The sequence below is a fragment of the Melozone crissalis genome, unplaced genomic scaffold (assembly GCF_028551555.1).
Source record: "Melozone crissalis strain CALT ecotype California unplaced genomic scaffold, PUWL_Pcris_2 ptg000004l_1, whole genome shotgun sequence".
NCBI classification, from domain to species: Eukaryota; Metazoa; Chordata; class Aves; order Passeriformes; family Passerellidae; genus Melozone; species Melozone crissalis.
In genome coordinates this window covers 39,251,615-39,270,285 of record NW_026535782.1, presented here as the reverse complement: position 1 = coordinate 39,270,285, position 18,671 = coordinate 39,251,615, and the positions used below count along the sequence as shown (strand labels likewise).

General features: G+C 43.1%; 3 protein-coding genes across 3 annotated transcripts; 1 reads left to right on the top strand and 2 right to left on the bottom strand.

Moving 5' to 3' along the window:
- The first annotated feature begins 1,217 nt into the window (after nucleotides 1–1,217).
- Nucleotides 1,218–1,628, top strand: LOC128939006 (histone H3). The gene has a single exon (XM_054279717.1). It carries the CDS (start codon nucleotides 1,218–1,220, stop codon nucleotides 1,626–1,628), a length of 411 nt encoding a protein of 136 aa, XP_054135692.1.
- Nucleotides 1,629–5,636: 4,008 nt separating this feature from the next.
- Nucleotides 5,637–6,053, bottom strand: LOC128933857 (histone H3). The gene has a single exon (XM_054270977.1). It carries the CDS (start codon nucleotides 6,045–6,047, stop codon nucleotides 5,637–5,639), a length of 411 nt encoding a protein of 136 aa, XP_054126952.1. The 5' UTR covers nucleotides 6,048–6,053.
- Nucleotides 6,054–7,385: 1,332 nt separating this feature from the next.
- Nucleotides 7,386–7,772, bottom strand: LOC128933830 (histone H4). Its single transcript, XM_054270940.1, has one exon. The coding sequence runs from the start codon at nucleotides 7,752–7,754 to the stop codon at nucleotides 7,443–7,445; it is 312 nt and encodes a 103-aa protein (XP_054126915.1). The 5' UTR covers nucleotides 7,755–7,772; the 3' UTR covers nucleotides 7,386–7,442.
- Between the last annotated feature and the right edge of the window lie 10,899 nt (nucleotides 7,773–18,671).

The window sequence follows — 18,671 nt, the reverse complement described above, 5'->3', positions numbered from 1 at the left end:
TCAACTACCGAAGAATTGGGAAGTTGCCCTGAGGTGAATGTTTTCTTTCTGGTATTTCTGTTCCACTCCCCCACCACCCCTTTATTTTCTTGTCTATGATACATTTCCTTTCAAAATAAAAGAGTAAATCTAATACTGTTTTCTAGTGATCATTTGAGGTGTGATTGGGAGGAGGGAGGGATGGGATGGGATGGGACTGGACAATAAAAGCAAATGATGATCCTAGAAATATTTTCTTTTTATTGTATCATAAGAAGCTTGGTGTTGATACTTTTGTCAGCACAAACAACATTTTAAAAACACAAAGAATCCCAAAAACATTTTTGTTGTGCTTCATGACCAAAAGGGAAAAAAAACCAAAAACATTTTAACTTTATATGAAACCTTTGAAAATTATTTGGCACCTGCAATCAATGATATCAATATGGATTTGTGGTCTAGTCTGGTTTTCTCACAGCCTCATGATTAGCAGAAAATTAAGTGGGAGACCAATACCGTCTTCTCTATCAATTAATTTCAGAAAAACAAAAAGTCAATGGCCTAAGTATTATCATCATCACGGTGTTGTCTGATGATACGTAAAGCCTTTCCTTCAGAATTTCCTAGTGAAATTAAAGCATGAAAAACGTGAGAATAGTAGCTTAAAGATCACCTCCATCACTGCAGATAGTTACACGTCATAGCTACAAACGTGTGCTACCGGATTTTTTTGCGTGCCTCAGTTTCCAGGTACCAGCTTTTCTGTGCTTTGTGTGTTAGGGAATAACGTGCCTATTCACGTAAGGAGCTCTGTACCACACTGAAAGAACATTTTCCTTCTTTTGTAACCAGCCCGTCATTAAAAATAGCAAACCAAAACAAAGACACAGAGAAAGAAAATATAAAGTGCAAGTAACGTGCAGAATTTTGGCCTCTTCGCTGCTTCCCATCTGTCAGGAGAATGGGCAGAGATGCAGAGCGGGAGAAGCAGCAGGGATACGAGCACAGTGTCCGACATTCACGGCCCGCCCCGGGCCGCTCCGAGCGCGTTACGGAGGGAGCCGGGCTGGGAAGCTCCGGCCGAGCTTCAGCACCGGGCTGGGATCGCACGGCAGCCAATGGGAGCCGCGCCTCTTGCGACCAATCACAGACGGGGCCGGGCTATAAATAGCGGCCTTGGAAGCACCGCAGCATTCATTGTTTTTTCTCTGCCTCAGAGGATTTGACTCCCGGCAGCGATGGCGCGCACGAAGCAGACGGCGCGGAAGTCGACGGGCGGCAAGGCGCCCCGCAAGCAGCTGGCCACCAAGGCTGCCCGCAAGAGCGCGCCGGCCACGGGCGGCGTCAAGAAGCCGCACCGCTACCGGCCCGGCACGGTGGCGCTGCGCGAGATCCGGCGCTACCAGAAGTCCACGGAGCTGCTGATCCGCAAGCTGCCCTTCCAGCGCCTGGTGCGCGAGATCGCGCAGGACTTCAAGACCGACCTGCGCTTCCAGAGCTCGGCCGTCATGGCGCTGCAGGAGGCCAGCGAGGCCTACCTGGTGGGGCTCTTCGAGGACACCAACCTGTGCGCCATCCACGCCAAGCGCGTCACCATCATGCCCAAGGACATCCAGCTGGCCCGCCGCATCCGCGGAGAGCGCGCCTGAGTTCCCTGCCCCGGGTGCCCTCGATGTGGTCCTGAATTATTCCTCCCACACCCTAAAGGCTCTTTTAAGAGCCACTACATTGCACAAGAGAGTTGAAACACTGCCTTCCTTATACTTAAAAGACAGCGATTCTGAAGTTCTGAAAAGTTCTTGCAATTCCAATGTAAGCATGCCGGTAATTTTAAGTACTTAAGCTGCTTTCTTGTTTTGGGCAGCGTTGCATGCTGTTCTAGTGCGGTGCTCCCTAATGCCCATTCAACTGCACAGAATAAGTTAATTGCACAAAGCAAATGACCGTTCAAATACATCGAATGGAAAATATACTAGGTCAGCCAGCTGACACCTATTTTTCCCTGCCCCTTTTTCCTCTCCTACTTCCAACTTGATACTTTCTGTAAAATACTCTATTTGGAATAGTTTAGATTTACTTGAAAGTATACTGGAAGGTATAACCTGAGTTAGCATTGCAAGAAAGACATTATCAAGTTTCAAACAGCTTTTAAATAAGTATTATACACTACCATTGCTTTTACTGTGATGTACTCTTGAAATTTTAACTGGATATCTCAGCTCTCCCTCTATCACGTGACTAAAACAGGAGTGCTAAGATTATAAATTCAATGATAGGATTAAAAATTGAGAAATTCAATAGTCTAACTTTTTGGGGGGGGGGGGGGGGGGGGATGGCGGGTGTGTTGGTTTATGTGTGTTATAAGACAGAGGACAGGGTGGAGAAGAGGACCAAGGAGTACCTGGAGAGGCAAAGAGAACCCGGTGGTTGTTTCTGACAAGTCTCCTCTCTTCTATTTTCCCAATACCTGGAGACCACTGGCGCAGAGAAAGTTTTGTGGCTTCTGCTTGGGACTTCCATGAGCTAAGGAGAGGAAAGCAGCTGCCAGGCTTGGCACATTCAGCCAAGGGGAGGCCTGTGGGAAATAGGCTTGTGCAGTTCTGGGAGTTAAAGACAAGTGGTTTGTATTTGAAGACAAGAAAACTGAGTTAGAAAAGGAACATGCACCAAAGGCCAACACTTAGCAGAATTCAGTTGATTCAATAAAACTTTGTAGTCAGGAAATTACAGTTGGCCTTTAGTTCCATTTCTGGTTGTACCAAGTCTTACAGACTGCAACTCTTTTAGTATCTTAGAGAGGTCAACTTTTCTACAAATTCACAAATAAAGCACTGAGATTTCTGTTGATTTTGCTTCTTTGCTGTCACATCTTTTCCTCTGTCCTTGACAATGGACTCCAGCCTGTCCGAAACCCTTCTGTAAATGTTACCAGACAAATTGTTCTGAAATTGAAATTCAAGCATTTGAGTATGGCATGTGGGGAATCCTGTTAGAGTATTCATGTGGTATTTTTCTGAAACAATACCCACGAGGTAACCAAGGTACATACAAGAAATACTCATAGCATAGTGATGTAGGTATGAAGGTAAATATATCAATGCACCTATGTAGATGTTATATTCCACTACACACACCTTCATATTCTGTTTTTCCATTCATAAATTTCATATCCATCCATCTCTTTCTCACTCCCCTCTGCCTCAGCACCATCTAGTACCACGTTTTCCTGCAGCTCCAACGTTATATGGTGTATTAAAGAATAGAAACTGTTTCACAGCTGGTACTAGATGATCACTATGAGTCTCTTAGTTGAAATGGTTCTATTATCTTTTATTCTTTTGTTTGTGCATCACCACTTGCAGAGTGGGGTGAGAATTTACACATGGCAATGCTCCTGCTGAAAGAGTACAGAGACTGTGCCTGAGTGTTATTTAAAAGGAACTCTATCATTATAATATTAAAAGTAACAATATATCTGCCTACTCTCTAAGACTTCAGCAGCCTCCATCCTGATTCCACTTGTTGCTACACACTTGCAATCTATAACTGACTCAAACTTCCCGACCCGGCCCAAATTCAAGGTAAGCAAAGGTTAAGAGTTAAAGCCTTAGAAGTGTTACAATTGTAAATAAAGAGGCAGGGGTCACTGCTGCCTGCTCATAGTGCACACCCAGGCTCTGTAAAGAGCCTTCCCTGATTCCAGTCTTTGGAAACTGCTCCCAAAAGTGAATGAGGAAATTATTCATTATGAGTGGGAAGTTGTTAGTGTCTTCTTATTGATCTCCAGTAAAATTTCTAAAAGGGACTGGGTAGGATCTTACAGCATTAAAATGGTGCTGCTTGTTAGAAATAATACAGAGTTTATTTTTTTTCCCCCAGTTAGTGTTAATATGCTCTGTTACAACTGAAGCAGAAGGAAGAAAGAAAGATTGAGGTTAAACTTTTGTGTATTCTTTTCTCTGACTTTTAAAAGAACCTGGAACTTTTGTGGCCTACTGAAACATTTCCTTCTCTCCCCAGGTTGTTAGTCAAAATTTTCTCATAACATAACACTGTTTAATCAAGATATGGGGAAATCTTCATCATGCTTCACTACACAACTCTCCTTGCATTCCAACCTTGTTCCAAAACCAGGCCATGGCGATCAATAAATCCATTCAGGGGGCTTTATGTGTGCAGAAGAAAAAATAAGGGAGAAAATTAAAAAAGGGATAAGAGGCAGAACCCTCCCCCAAAACAAATTTTTATTCTATCTGACTGACAAACTCAGCAAGTCTTTCTGCTTTCTGTTCCCAAGCGCTGTCTTTTGGCAGTCAGGGTCTGTAGCTCAGCATCTCTGAGCAGGCACACAGGGCCCAGGAGCCTCTAAAGAGAGCAAGCGGCCACTCTGGCCTCTAACAGCAGCTTCAAGTGCTCCCCACTCCTCAGGGCTGTGGCACCCCAAGTGCCAGATGTGATTTTTTTTGCAGATGGAGAGAAGAAAGGGAGATGATTCAAAAAATGACTGGAGAAACATCAGCTATTAATGAATCTGAAATTTAATTTTTAACTCCTCCTTTTGATTCTCAGGCTCTTCTTAGACTGACTTTGCCTCATAGTAAGAATTTGAACAGAGATGAGTCCTTAGAAGGCTGCAAACTGCAGGTGTACATATCTGTCCTTCCAGAAACTCATGAAGAATGCTGAAGGACTGGCTGCAGAAATGACAACTCAGCACACATCATGTATGGTGATCACTACTGGAGAAATTCAAGTTAAAAGACAAATATAGTAACTCTCATTAGGGCAAGAATATATAAATTTTCACTCCATTGTTTTTATAAAACTTATTGAAAATACCCCGTCCACAAAAAAAACCCAAAAAAAACCCCTCAAAAACAAAACAAAACAAAACAAAACAAAACAAACAAAAAAAAGGAAACCCACAACCTTCCCCCCACAACCCCCCATCCCCAGTTTTATATTATTATGGTAACAAATCTGGAAGTGTTTGAAATCCGGGAATGTTTGGTAAATTATTCCTGTCTACAGTACTTTTCAGTTTTCTTGGCCTTTTCAGTTACTTTTCTGTGCTGCAAGAAGCCTCAGGCACCCTTTGCCATCAGCATGGTTGTCCATTGTGTTAACACCAGGTAAAAGAATATTTATCAAGTCTGAGATAATCTAAACTGATTTCTTGTGATGGATATTCTTATTCCCGGTGTTACAAATTGTTGGAGCAAGGTGGCAGCCCCCTTAAGGCAATCTGTTACGTTTGACAGCGACACAGGACAGTGGTACAGGATGTTTCTGCCCTTGCCTTGAAACACCCAGCCAGGGTTTACGGTGCAGATTTCCTTAGCACGGGTCGACTCCATACAGGAGTGTCCCTGTCGGGCCCCTCCATCCCTCCTTTCTCTTTAAAGCTGCGTCACATCCCTCACTCACATGGATGTAAACCCCTCCATTCTGCCTGAGGCTCCCTAATCACCCTCCCTTATCTCCTATTTCTCTCCCTTCCGTAACTAATGTTCTTAAAGCACTTGTTACTTTGCGGTTTTGCAAAGTATCGCGGGTGACTTTCAAGGGAAATCTTAAGCAGTGCCACAGCTCTTTTAATTGTGCATGTAGTGGCTCTTAAAAGAGCCTTTGGGTCTGCGGGGGTTACGGCAGGGAACTCAGGCGCGCTCTCCGCGGATGCGGCGGGCCAGCTGGATGTCCTTGGGCATGATGGTGACGCGCTTGGCGTGGATGGCGCACAGGTTGGTGTCCTCGAAGAGCCCCACCAGGTAGGCCTCGCTGGCCTCCTGCAGCGCCATGACGGCCGAGCTCTGGAAGCGCAGGTCGGTCTTGAAGTCCTGCGCGATCTCGCGCACCAGGCGCTGGAAGGGCAGCTTGCGGATCAGCAGCTCCGTGGACTTCTGGTAGCGCCGGATCTCGCGCAGCGCCACCGTGCCGGGCCGGTAGCGGTGCGGCTTCTTGACGCCGCCCGTGGCCGGCGCGCTCTTGCGGGCAGCCTTGGTGGCCAGCTGCTTGCGGGGCGCCTTGCCGCCCGTCGACTTCCGCGCCGTCTGCTTCGTGCGCGCCATCGCTGCCGGGACACAGCGGGAGCTGACGGAGCCGAAAGGAGGAAACGAAATGAGCCCAGCTCGCTGCCGCGGCCGTTTTTATAGCGTGCACCGCTCCCTGATTGGCTGCTAGGAATGCGCGGCTCCCATTGGGTGCTTTCAATTTGGAAAAGCCCGCCGCGAGCGGAGCGCGCGCGCGCCTTCACCAACGGCTGCCCGCGCTCACCCCTCCCCCACCCCAGCCCCCACCCGGGCCCGGCCCCGCCGCTCCTGTCCCGAGGGTGCGCGGTTCGTATCGCGGTTTGTACTGTCCCCCCCGAAAATGAGCCCTGTACAGAGAAATGTTCCAACGGGAAAGGAGAAATCGCAAATTATGCTGAATTTAATGCATAGAATATTCATGCGGCTTTTTTTCTCCAATTGACTTTGGTTTTTTTTTTCCTAAAAACGAATCTTAACAGTATTTTTGGGGCTTGGATTTTCGTTGCAATGGGGTGCGTGGGGTTGTGTATTGCGAGGGAGTTTTGGTGGGAGAGGTTGGGTTCCACTTTATGTAACTTTCATCAGGCAGGGTAAATGTTTTGGAGACCAACATGAATTGCAAATGTAAATTTTCTAATCCAAAGGAGAGTGGTTTCAAATGACCGGATCGTGCAGCATGTGAAGCATCCTTAGGTTGCTGCTGAAGCACAATGAGGCGTAAGGTGATTTTCCTTTTTCCTCACTGTATATGTGTGCAGTATTTCCCTACTCGGGTGCGCTGTCCTTGGAGCCCGATGGCAGAAGAGCTCCCAGGTGAAAGGCAGGTACTGACACCACCTACGGACACCTCTGGCACCCTGAATTAAAAGGAAGTGTATTCCTAACCTTAAACACAGCGAAAGCACAAATAATGAATGGTAAATTTCGTACACACGACAGAGAAAAAGGGGACCTTTTTGGAACATTGAGAGGGGGACAGAGAGGTGATACCTCTAATGTTGCATTTACAATCAACATTACTTTTATTTAAATATAAATAGGTGTCCGCTTCCATTCTTTACATAATGAGGGGGAAAATCCTCTCAGATGAGATGCCCGCTTAGGTACCTTACAGCCCTCAGCACGAAACAGGGGGCTACGCGTTTAGGATGCTTGGCTAATTTTTTAACTTTCTTAGTCAGCAAGTACATTGCCCCAAATACAGAACGTTTAAATAACTAAAATGGCTTCCTATTTATTAGTGAGTCTCTGGCCAAGGGGCTAAAATAATTGCTACCTTACAATATAGCAACGAGTTACAAAGTAATTATTTAGGATTGGAAGAAATTAACGCATCACTTCTAAAGCAACACAGCTCTTTTTATGGTAAATTGTGCGGCTCTTAAAAGAGCCTTTGTAATTTTTAAGGTGGTTGTCGGATAGGAATGTGAGGATTTAGCCGCCGAAGCCGTAGAGAGTGCGACCCTGGCGCTTGAGGGCGTAGACCACGTCCATAGCCGTGACCGTCTTCCTCTTGGCGTGCTCCGTGTAGGTGACGGCGTCGCGGATGACGTTCTCCAGGAAGACCTTGAGCACGCCGCGCGTCTCCTCGTAGATGAGCCCCGAGATGCGCTTGACGCCGCCGCGCCGAGCCAGGCGGCGGATGGCCGGCTTGGTGATGCCCTGGATATTGTCGCGCAGCACCTTGCGGTGGCGCTTGGCGCCGCCCTTGCCGAGCCCCTTGCCGCCCTTGCCCCGGCCAGACATGACTAGACTCCGGCTGCTGCTGCTAGCAAAGTCGGTGTGAGGCAGCACTGCCCGCGCCGCGATTTTTATGGGGTTTGGTCCGACCTGGTTGAAGACTGCAGAGGGAGGGGGCGGGGTTCCCGCCCATTTTCCCCGTTGCGTCACCGACGCCGAAGCATCGCTCGCTGTTGCCCGTTTAGGGCGCTGTAAAGTCCGGCAAGTAAAGCAAATGAAAAACCACCTGCAGGAAAAAAATTCCATCGGTGTTCGTGTTCATACTGTCGGAAAGCTTCCCCCCCCAGATTTGTGTAAACCATTTGCATATGTGCTCGTGTTATATTTTGTAGCACTGGCAGGGGTTGGTGTGAATAACTTCAAAATCTCGTTACTTTCATTATGCCTTTTATTAAAACTCTTGGTTAATTTGTATTCAAAGTGCTATAAACTTTGCTTCACGATTTTTAATGATTTCAGATCTCTTAACAGCTTTAAATAATTTTTCATGATAATAGTAATTTTATTGGTTTCTTTATTTTAATATTCACCTCCCATTTCTTAAATATTCCAGTTTCACATCAGCAACCTTTGTCTGTAATCACATATTAACCAGAAGGTGGAATAGAATTTTTAAAATATTATTAAGGTTATATTAGTATGTGACTTCTGCTAGTTTTGCTCATTTTGAGCTACTGCAGTGGGGTAAATTTTTGGGCTTTCATTTTTTGCAAAATGACCTTTACTATAACTATAGATTGAAGTTTCTGCTCCTTGATTAGCAAAATAATCACTCTGGTTTTTACTATAGATTAGGCTTTCTGTTTTCTTCCTTCTTTTGTGTGTTTGTTTGCGTGTATGTGTATCAATATTGGAAACAAAAGATATTCTGAATTATCTTCAGTGAATGTCAGGAGTGGTTTTAGGACATTCCAAATGCCATCATGTAAAAACATCCTGACCTGGCACAGCTGAAAAACTGATCTCGAAATAATGCTGTTCTTCTCTTATCCTTTTATGTATTAAAGGCAAACATAATTTCTGTGTACTCTTTTAAAGTGTTAAAGTTTAAAAAGTCATTCATTATATGCTACTTTTAATTTAGGTCAATATTAGCCAAAAAATATATTGCCAGACATCATATTTTTAGGATATACATGAATAAAATTTTGGAAATATGTTCGTACTTTCAAACTAATAGTTTTGAATTTAAGTATTGTATAATTTTTCATTTTCCTTATTTTCCACCCACTGGCAGCTGGTGCTTCTTCCTCCCTTCAAAATGTTCTGTGTCACTCTCCAGGGCAGAATGGAAATGCCCCAAGCCCTCTGTGGATGTGGCAGGTTGTACACAACCTGCTTTGCTCTGTGTTCATGCCCTGGTCCTCTGCCATGCTGGAAACACTGATCTCACCTGGAGGAAAGAAATAAACTCTTTCCTTGCACAGAAAACCTGAGCAATTTTGATGGAGCAGCATGTTCCCACAGGAGAGGAGAGCTCAGAGGAGAAGGGCAGAACCATCAGGAGCTGGAGGAAAAAGGCACTGAAAAGAAAACTCTGCTTATTTCAACATCAGGGAGATGGAGGTGTTACCACGGCTTAAGACAAGAGAGCTGCACCAGTGGGTCATCAGATTTCCTCAGAGCACCAGCAAAGAATGGCTTCTTCCTCAGCAAGCCAGATGAAAAGGAGGGGTGGGGAGGATGGGCCGTGTACACGTGAACCAGCCCAATATAACTTGTGAAAACTGGGGAACAAATGGAAAAGTTTGGAGATAGCAACAGGCTCGAGATGATTTCAACCAAGCCATTCCCTCCCAGGGACTGGGCAGGGGGACAGAACTGATATTGAGCATATAAACACCAGTGATGGGAATTTTGTTTCTAAAGTGATTCAGCTGTCTGTTGCACATGCTTTATTATGCTTGGCTGTAATTTCAGTGCAGTATCCTTCTGCTAATTAAAAACACAGCCTAACATCAAATATGCTCGTTAGGAAAATTTGAAATTAAACATTAAACCCTCCTCATGTAATATCTGAAAGAACCTGAATGGAGAGTACTCAACTTCCACAGCCTGGAGATGGGATCAGCTGGGCCCTGCCTCCAGCTAGGACTGTAAACTGAACAAAATCTGACTTCTTTGGCAGGCCTTGAGCTGCTAAATCCACCCCAGTGGTCTTTGTTCTCTGTACCCCCATGCCCACACACCACGCCTTCAGTTCAGCACCTAGGCCATGCTGGGAAGCTGTGCTTACTGAAATAGACCAGCACACACCACTTTGGTAAGAAATGTTTTGAGCACAGAAAGCTCTGGTTTTGAGACTGAGGCACAAAAATCAATATTTGCATGTGTGGATTTGCCATTTGGATGGAGTTTTCTGGCAGTAGCATAAGTGCAGAAATGCTTTATGCTCTCCAAGGAAAACTAGTAAATACCACAAATTTTGTTTAATGACTGGGGCACTGATAACTAATTTAGTATTTTCCCTGTCTTTCCCTGCTAATTCAGAGTCAGAGGTGGAGAGACCCATTCTCATCTCTTTATTTAACTACTGCAGCTGGTCAGAGATAAGAGTTTGGGCTGTAGCCCTGGCTTGGGCTGTTTCCAGCTTCCTTTGCTGCCAAATTCAGAAAAACCACAGGGACTGATAAATCAAGAAAAGACCTCTGTCGTGGTCCAGCAGCATAGGCTGACCTTTGAGGATACAGTTTGCCACTCACATAGAGTGGCTTACACATCAGATGATCCACGGAGAGGCAAAATCTTCCCAAAATTGTCTAGTGGGCTTGTTGTCTGAGTCCCTGCTGGGAGGAAGGCTCGCATGGCCTCACCCCCATCACTCCATGCACGAGCTGAAATCTTGTAGGCTCACTGCACGGCTGGCACAGCTGGTATAGCTGAATAGGTCCAGGAAAAAAAAGGCTGGAGGAACTCCTAGATCAGGTTTGGGGTGTTGGGAAGTTAGTGAAATAACCAAGTTCTTCACATGAAGCTTTTATAGGACATGGGAGAGAAGGGACAGGGTCAATAACCTGTAAGGGGTGCAAGGGCAACCATGTTGAGCAAATTCTGGCCACAGCTATAGCATTTCTGGGCTTCTCTGAGGAAAACACCAAAGATTGCTCTAACAAACAAGTGCTCCAGGGTGGCCTGTGGAGCTCTGAGCTCAGCAGCACTCCATGGAAATCTGCTCCTGCATTCTGGTAGAGACACAGCAAACCAGCTACCCAGCACCCCAGCCTGCAGGGATGCTCAGGAACTTTGCTTCTCTCAGATCCTTTCTCCTCTTTCTAAACTGGCATTTGATTGAAGCAGCACAGACCTCACGGTGCACTGTCCCTTGATTAAGCCAGAAAGGGGAATCCAGGAGGAATTGTGAGCCCCACATTTTTTGCACAGCTGAGGCTGAGTAGCTCCTCTGGTTGCCTGGGCTCGTGCAGGGCTGGGCTGGGCTCCATGGTTTCAGCTGAGCTCTGCCAACCCTTACAGGGCTGTAAGTACTTAAAAGCAGCTGAAGGGCTGCCTTGTCCAAATGGTCTCTCTGGGGCATAATTTTCCAAGTGCAAAACTAATGTGAGCATCCTTGTAGGAATTTATTGAGTACTGTCTTGGGCTATGCATTTCTGGAGGAAGCCAGTTCTGAAAAAATGGCAAACTGCCTTTTGTTAGGGACTCCAGACACTGCTGTTGTGCTCTGTCCTTGTTACAGCAATAATTGGTTGGAAAACAGAAAAATTCCAGGGATTTATTTATGGCTGTGCCCTGGACTGTGGCAGTACCAGCTGTTGGTTTCTCTGGGGCTGGATTGAAGGCACTTGAGACAGTAATTCATGTTTGGACTCAAGTATTTATTATTTCTTATCAGTAAAACAGGCTCACTACTGTGAGTTTGGCAGCTTTTCATTAGATGGTACAAAATGGCCAACAACCTCTTGTTACAAGACCTTTCAAGACTAAATTATCCAATTAAGAGCTGATACCTAAATTATTTCCCCTTTTAACCCAATAACTGATCCCAAAGAGCTGCAACGGGGACTTTTCTGCCCAATCACAAAATGCCACCCAAACCCATGAAGGAGGAAGAAGAAGCATGAAGGAGAAACCCAGGATGACACCCTGTGCCCTCCATCTTGCTTCTGTCCACAACACACTAAAAATCCCAAAACCTCAATTTCTCACCCATGATACCCCTACACCACTCTCTATAATCTATTTCACACTTTTGTGGATTCTAGTCTGTCTTGACATCTAGGAAACTTTCTCCATGAATGAGGGTCAAAGTCAGTGCTCCCCTGGGGGTCAGGGCACCCCAGAGCAGACAGAGAAATATTCCCAGTGCCCTGGGTTCCCACACTGGACAAAGCAGCTTGTCCTTGAGGATACAGCAGTTAAGGAATTCCCCACACTGTCCATGTCCTGCCCAGGTCACACCAGCCATCACCTGGATGTGCTGAGGCAATGGCATCCAAGTGCCTTCATGTGCACACCTTGACGCTTCTCTTCAACAAACTGCACAAGATTTCTGTCAGCCCATACCTCAGGTTTATTAGCATCTCTTTTTTCTGAAAGTATTACTTTTGGCCCTGTCTAACGTTCTTCACTTTGTGCTACCCACACTAGCATAGTGTACATTCTGCCTCAGCACCCAGCTTGCTCCAGAAAACACTAAATAATACCAGCCCTGGAGCATTGTTTTCACTACCAGTTGTCTGCAGACACTCAGTTGTTGACTACAGCCCCTTGGACCTGTGCTACAGACAATTTTCAAATATCTAAGAGCCCGCTGATCCTGCCTGTAGTCCCTCTGATCCCAAACAAAAACACCTGGGAGATGGTTCCAAAAATATCATGAAATGTCAAGTATATTGCATACAACATTCCTCCTTTGTCCACACAGATACTCTTTAATCAACAGTTCTGTGATAATTACCTATACCTAGGCATGAGCAGGTTTTGTTGCACTCTATCCACTATCAAGTCAACAGAACCCATTTTATTTCTGAGACTTTGTCACTCTGCTTCTTGGAGACTGGGGGACTGTTGTCACTCCCTGCAACATTTTCTACTCCATGTTAGAAACCATACTGCTAACTTGCTGCAAAGAACATCAGTTCCTCTACTTTCAACAATGTATATTAAGGAAAAATCTCTTCCTTTCCCATCTTGTTTAAAGTGTTTTAAGAAGAAACTTTAGTTTTTCAGCATTCTCCTTCAGTCAGGGTACTTCAATAACACTTGCCTTTTCATCAGGGAAGAATTTTTAGACATCTAACATTTGCCATTTCCCCCTTCTGCATATTGACTAATTGTTCACTTCTCATTGCCTGATATTTGGAACTAAAACCAAGGCCTAAAACTCCACATAGGAGTATACCATTCCTGTCTACAGATGAAGATCTTATTCATCTGTCTCAGGGAAGCAGCCACTGTGATCCTTTTCTGCTAACACACTCCTCTTGATTCATTATCAGCACAGAACTTCAATCTGAAGATCCAGATTTACTGAGGTGCTTGCCAGCTCCTGCTGACTGTAGCAGTTTTGCAATATTTTCTAGTATTTGTAAAGCTGATACAGTTTATTCCAGATGAACAGTCTAACATATCTTTGAAGGCAGTGTCTATTATCTGGCATTTTTCACTACATAAAATGCCCTCAACCATTTTAATTATTTTTCCTAGTTGATACTCACAGTATTTATATACAAGCTCTGTAGACTAATTCAAATCACAAATAAGATTATACCAGAACAAGGACTGATCCCTGCAGTCCTAGGCTGTTTGAGACTGCAGTTTAATTTCATAATTGGAAAACATAAACATTTAAATATAAATTTCTGTCCTGAAAGTGTTGGTGTTTCCTGCTAATACTTTTCTAAAACAAAACAAAGTGAAACTGAGAAAAAAATTTGTAGTGAATCAGCAAGTTCTAGAGAAATATTGCACCTTGTACTGATACTCTTCCTACAGTAAATTTTGGAAAAAGCCTATTAAACATGGTTCTCATTTCTTCGTTTATATCTGTTTTGAGTAATGTTAATTCTAATTTTTATTCATATACAATGAATAAAAATTAGAAACTGTTTGACCTTGTAATTACTACAACTCAACATCAATGAGTTATCCCTTCCTCAGTGTGTGCTGAGTCCACAGAGTGCGCTGTAACCTGACAAATGCATTAATCTGTGACCCAAAATGACTGATTTTGTGCTTAGGTTTTGGCCATACTCTTCAGATTCCTAAAGAACAAGAGAGGCTGCAGAGTCTGGGTGCATATTTGGGCCTGCAGCATACTGTCCCAGGAAAACTTTCAGCATCCTCTTTCCCTCCACTCAGAAATAATGGCTGGAATTACCTTTGATATTTCAGAAAACAGCATCTGACAACAAGCACATCCTGGGCCTCACTGAAGGGCTAGGATAGAGTTATTCTATATGGATGATGTAGTTTCAATTTGCACTTCTGACTGAATCAGTATTCACAATATCCATCACAAAAAAGTTTAAAATTTACTCTGTTGCGCACCCCTGGGAGGATAGACAGCATGTCGCACAGTTTCAAATACCACATTCCAGTTCTTTTCAGGAATTCTGTAAAAGTTACAGGTGGGGTTACATTTCCATATTTTTGCATGTAGATCCCTATATTTCTTCATCTTTCTGTACTTACCTTCCTCCTCTTTTTCTTCAGCTGAAATCCATACTAAGTTAGTTGGTCGGTGGAGCAGGGTAACAGAGAATCCTGCTCTTTACTGAGGTTCCTAAGCTTAACAACACTGTTACTACTACTAGCAATAATTCTCAGTCCCATGGATGGATGGAGAGAAGCAAAATTTGGTTAGAAGAGGATCTCTAAACCAAAGGCTTTCGGAAGCTTTCAGGAGGAATATTTTACTGCTTTAAGCTCTCATTATATGGGGGGGAAAGAGAAGATTTGGGAGGTTATTCATTAAAATGCACAGCCCTTTTTTGCTGGCTGGCAAACATTTAGCAGTTATGGCAGAGGAGTCACTTCTTTGATCAGTCAGTCACTTTTTGATCACTCCAGACTGTAGGAATTTAAGTTTTGCTGGGACTCTAACTGGCCTTAACAAATCCTTCAGGCACATACAGTATGAGCACCAAGCCAAATCAGAGTTGCCCAAACTCATCTTGACAAGCCTTGAAACTAAGGACTGTGTGAGAGGTTGAGTGGTTTTTGGAAAAAGCCTATTAAGCATGGTTTCCATTTCTTCCTTTACATCTGCTTTGAGTACTGTAAATTCTAATTTTTGAATTGAACTACCAAAATGTAAAATGTTGTTGGAGTGTCATTAAGGGTTAATGTATACTTGGCCTCCACAAGTATCCAGTTTTCTTAGTGCTGCCCACGAAAGGAGGCAATGGGCACAAACTGAAACACAGGAAATTTTATTTAAATGCAAGAAATAAATTTTTGGAGCATGCTCCCCATAGAGGATTTAGTGTCCCCCTGCTCTAGCTGATCCTGCTTTGAGCATGGCCAGGCCCTACTGCATCAGATGTTAGATTAAAAGATGAGATATTTTTTTCGGAGATGTGATTGTCCTGATACTGAAGTACCCATCCATATCTTTTTGTTAGTTTGGGTTAAATATAACTAAAAGGATGTAGGCTTCTTTACTACTGAAAACCTTTGACAACTTGAATCTTGATCTTCCCTACATATAAACTTTGCAGTTGCTGAATCAGTATTGTCAATATATTTTCAGCATGGCAGAAACCTGACTAATGTCTTTTGATCTTGTTATGGTGTTTTTATTAATAATATTGAGAGTGATTACTTGAGTAACTGCAAAATTACTATTTATAAAGAAGACAACATGCTTCAGTTAAAAGTTGTCAATTTCTCTGTATCTTCACTCTCCTAACTGTAGTAATTGTAATTAAGTGAGTGCAGGCTTTCAGCTAAATTTGTCTAATCAGCTTATCTGGATTGCTCTCCTCCTGCAGTCTGAATGTCTTATTTGCCTTTATTTGTCTAATGTTTTTCCTCCTTGAGAAGCTTCTCTCTTGAAAATAAGTTTTTTGTCTACTATACAGTCTCAGGAATTCTTACATTATATATGAATGATTTTTGTTTGGAAGACCCCTGCATTAGAAAGCGCTTTGTCATTTTGTAGGTTCCCCTGAAACCTGCACAGCTGAGCAAGAAAATCTGGGCATGAGTGTGACGGTGCAAGGGAATGAGGCCGTGTTTTGTTTGGGTGCACATTTAAAGAGGGAAAAAAAAATTGCTTGAGTTCCTTGGTAAGAGATAAACTGAGACAACAATTGTACAGGATGCTTGGAAAGGAAACCAGGGAGAATACTGAAAAATGTTTGCTGTTTAATAATGAAAATGTTTGCTGTGACTCATTAATTATTAAATGAGTCACATTTAAATATCATCTTTTCACATGGAAAATGGAAATTATTTTTATTACCAGCTCACTCTCAAAACTTTCTTTATTTTCAAGTAATTTTGTTCCACACAAAGAAAATTTCTCTGTCTGTTTAAAAAACTGTTCCCTAATCTACCACTGATTTGATAAATTATGTGCTCAGATGCTTGCTTTGCTTTCTTTTTCCTCTTATCAGTAAAACACCCAAGGCATTGTCAGTTGTCAAATGTCAATGTTTGTAATGATCAGTCTCTAAAATATGAGAATTTTCATTGTGGTTCAGAGTTGCATTTAACAGCCATTTCCAGCAGTGCAAACTTGAAAATTGCTCAAAGCAATTGACAAGTTTGTTTAACCCAATTAAGCAGAAAATGTCGTTGCTTGGCCCAGAGTGCAGGAATAACCCCTAAAAAACTTCCCCTTCTCACACCACTTCATATTTTTAAATCCCCTCTCTTTATTAACATACACACAAAAAAAAAAAAAAAAAAAAAAGAGAGAGACAGAGAGAGAAAAGAGAAAATAAAATTGCCTTCTCCAGAAATGGATGGTGAGACCAGGAACATTTTGTCCTCTCAGAAGTAGGCCAGGGATAATTCTCTGCAGATAAGAGCCAGTGTGATGGCTAGGGAGAAGATACAATAAAGGATGCTGACAGACAATGCCGGAGGCCAGCTGCCAAGACTTCCAATGTTCCAATGTCAGGCTACTAGGAAAAAGCAAAGGACTCCAGAAGTGCAACTCCAAACAGGGAGCAAGGAACACGAAGGATTTACAGGGATGCACCCAGAACCAAAAGTGAGAGAAGTCCTACATTCTACCCTTTAAATACTTTACATGACAACCTTTACAATCCTCTTCCTATGCTTTCCTTACAAAAACAGAACAGAAGGAACCAAACAAAGAAACCCCTAAACCACCCAGAAACGTTCCTGTGCCTTTGAAATTTATCACAGAGTAGATAAATTTTAAAGAGTAGATAAATTTATCAGAGCAATCCTTACCTGGTGCAGGTGGAATTCTAATGCCTGCGCTGCTCAGTGAGGAAGGTTTAAGATCTCCCACCACTTTCTTTCTTTCTTGTCTTTATCTCTAACCTCCGGTCTGTTTATGGGGGAAGGGAAGGAAACCTCTCCTCTCCTCTCCTGGTGGGCTGGGAACAGCTTTACTAACAGGGAGCCTGGAGCTCAAAGGTGAGAATGCGAGGGAGGTGCAAGGAGGATGCACCCCTGGGGCTGCAGCTGCATTCCTGTAGGAGCAGCTGTTGTCCGCTCCCTGTCCCTCCCAGGTTCCTGGCCAGTTTCAAGTGTAATAAAGCAGTCAGGGAGCTCTAACACCCAGCCGTCAAAGCTGCAGGGATTAAAGCACATTAATCGTCGTGCAGCCTTTATTCTCTGAAGAATGTGCACCACGTTAAACAGACCCGGAGAGATGACAACACTCCCCGCTCCCCTTGTATCACTTACAGTCAGATTCTGCTTTATCTTTGTTCATCTAGACTGGAAAATGTGCGCAATGCCCTCATCCTACCTAACCAAACACTTTTTTACCTCTCCAATGTGTTCACGCTGCTCACACAACTTGCCACGCTGAACTTTCAGAATCTCCTGTGGACTCGGTCTGGTTGTTGCTGTGGGACCAATGTCACGTTCACAAGAGGCATGGCAGATCTCAGAGCCCACCTCAAAATCCCTTTCAGTCAGTTTTTTACTGTGCAGTACTGACAAGATTAATTTTTGACAATGTCCCCTTACCATTCCCCTCCTTCCGAGTATTTATCTCACCTTCATGCAAGCGCAACAAAATGAAAGTAGAAAAAGAAGTGAATATGGAAGCACCATAGTTTGTTGTTTTGACTTGTAATTTTAATGTATCTACTGTATCATTATCCTTTTCATCTGTCTCATTTAAATTAAAACTTCTTGCTATCAAGTATAACTTTGTGTCTTCAGCATTCAATGTATCAAAATGCATGTCAGGCCCCTTCGTAACATACCTCATGTCATCTTGAATCTCAATTTATCCAGGCTAGAAAAGATGTTATTTTATTGAAATAAGCTACTGACATTTTGCATGACAATTTTTTACAAAGTACAATGTGGTAAAATATTAAGTTTGATCTTAACTTGTTCATTTAAACTAATGGGAAAAAATTCTGGCTGCTTTTTTAATTAGAAACCAATTGAGGCTTTTATCTTCTAACTTAATAAAAAATTAGCCAAAACAATTAATTGCTATCCTTAAAAGTTTTAATTAATTTCTATGGTCACTTAATGAAACTCGATAATTAAGAAGGATTATGATAATTAAAACTGATTCTGATTTATGAGGATTGTCTGAAAATTATTTCAGTACTCTTAGGCTTGAGATGGAAACCTCAATAGGGAGTTTTTTTCCTTTTCCTTTAAAGAAAAGAATTGGAGGAATATGAAACCTATGAAAAAAAAACAAAAACAAAAACAAAACAAACAAAAAACCCCACAAAACCACAACAATCAGTGTCCAAATATTTGTAAGTTATACTGAAACTGAAGCATTCTATT

Coding starts and splice junctions, on each gene's coding strand:
- LOC128939006 (XM_054279717.1), top strand. CDS start 1,218: ATGGCGCGCACGAAGCAGACGGCGCGGAAGTCGACGGGCGGCAAGGCG.
- LOC128933857 (XM_054270977.1), bottom strand. CDS start 6,047: ATGGCGCGCACGAAGCAGACGGCGCGGAAGTCGACGGGCGGCAAGGCG.
- LOC128933830 (XM_054270940.1), bottom strand. CDS start 7,754: ATGTCTGGCCGGGGCAAGGGCGGCAAGGGGCTCGGCAAGGGCGGCGCC.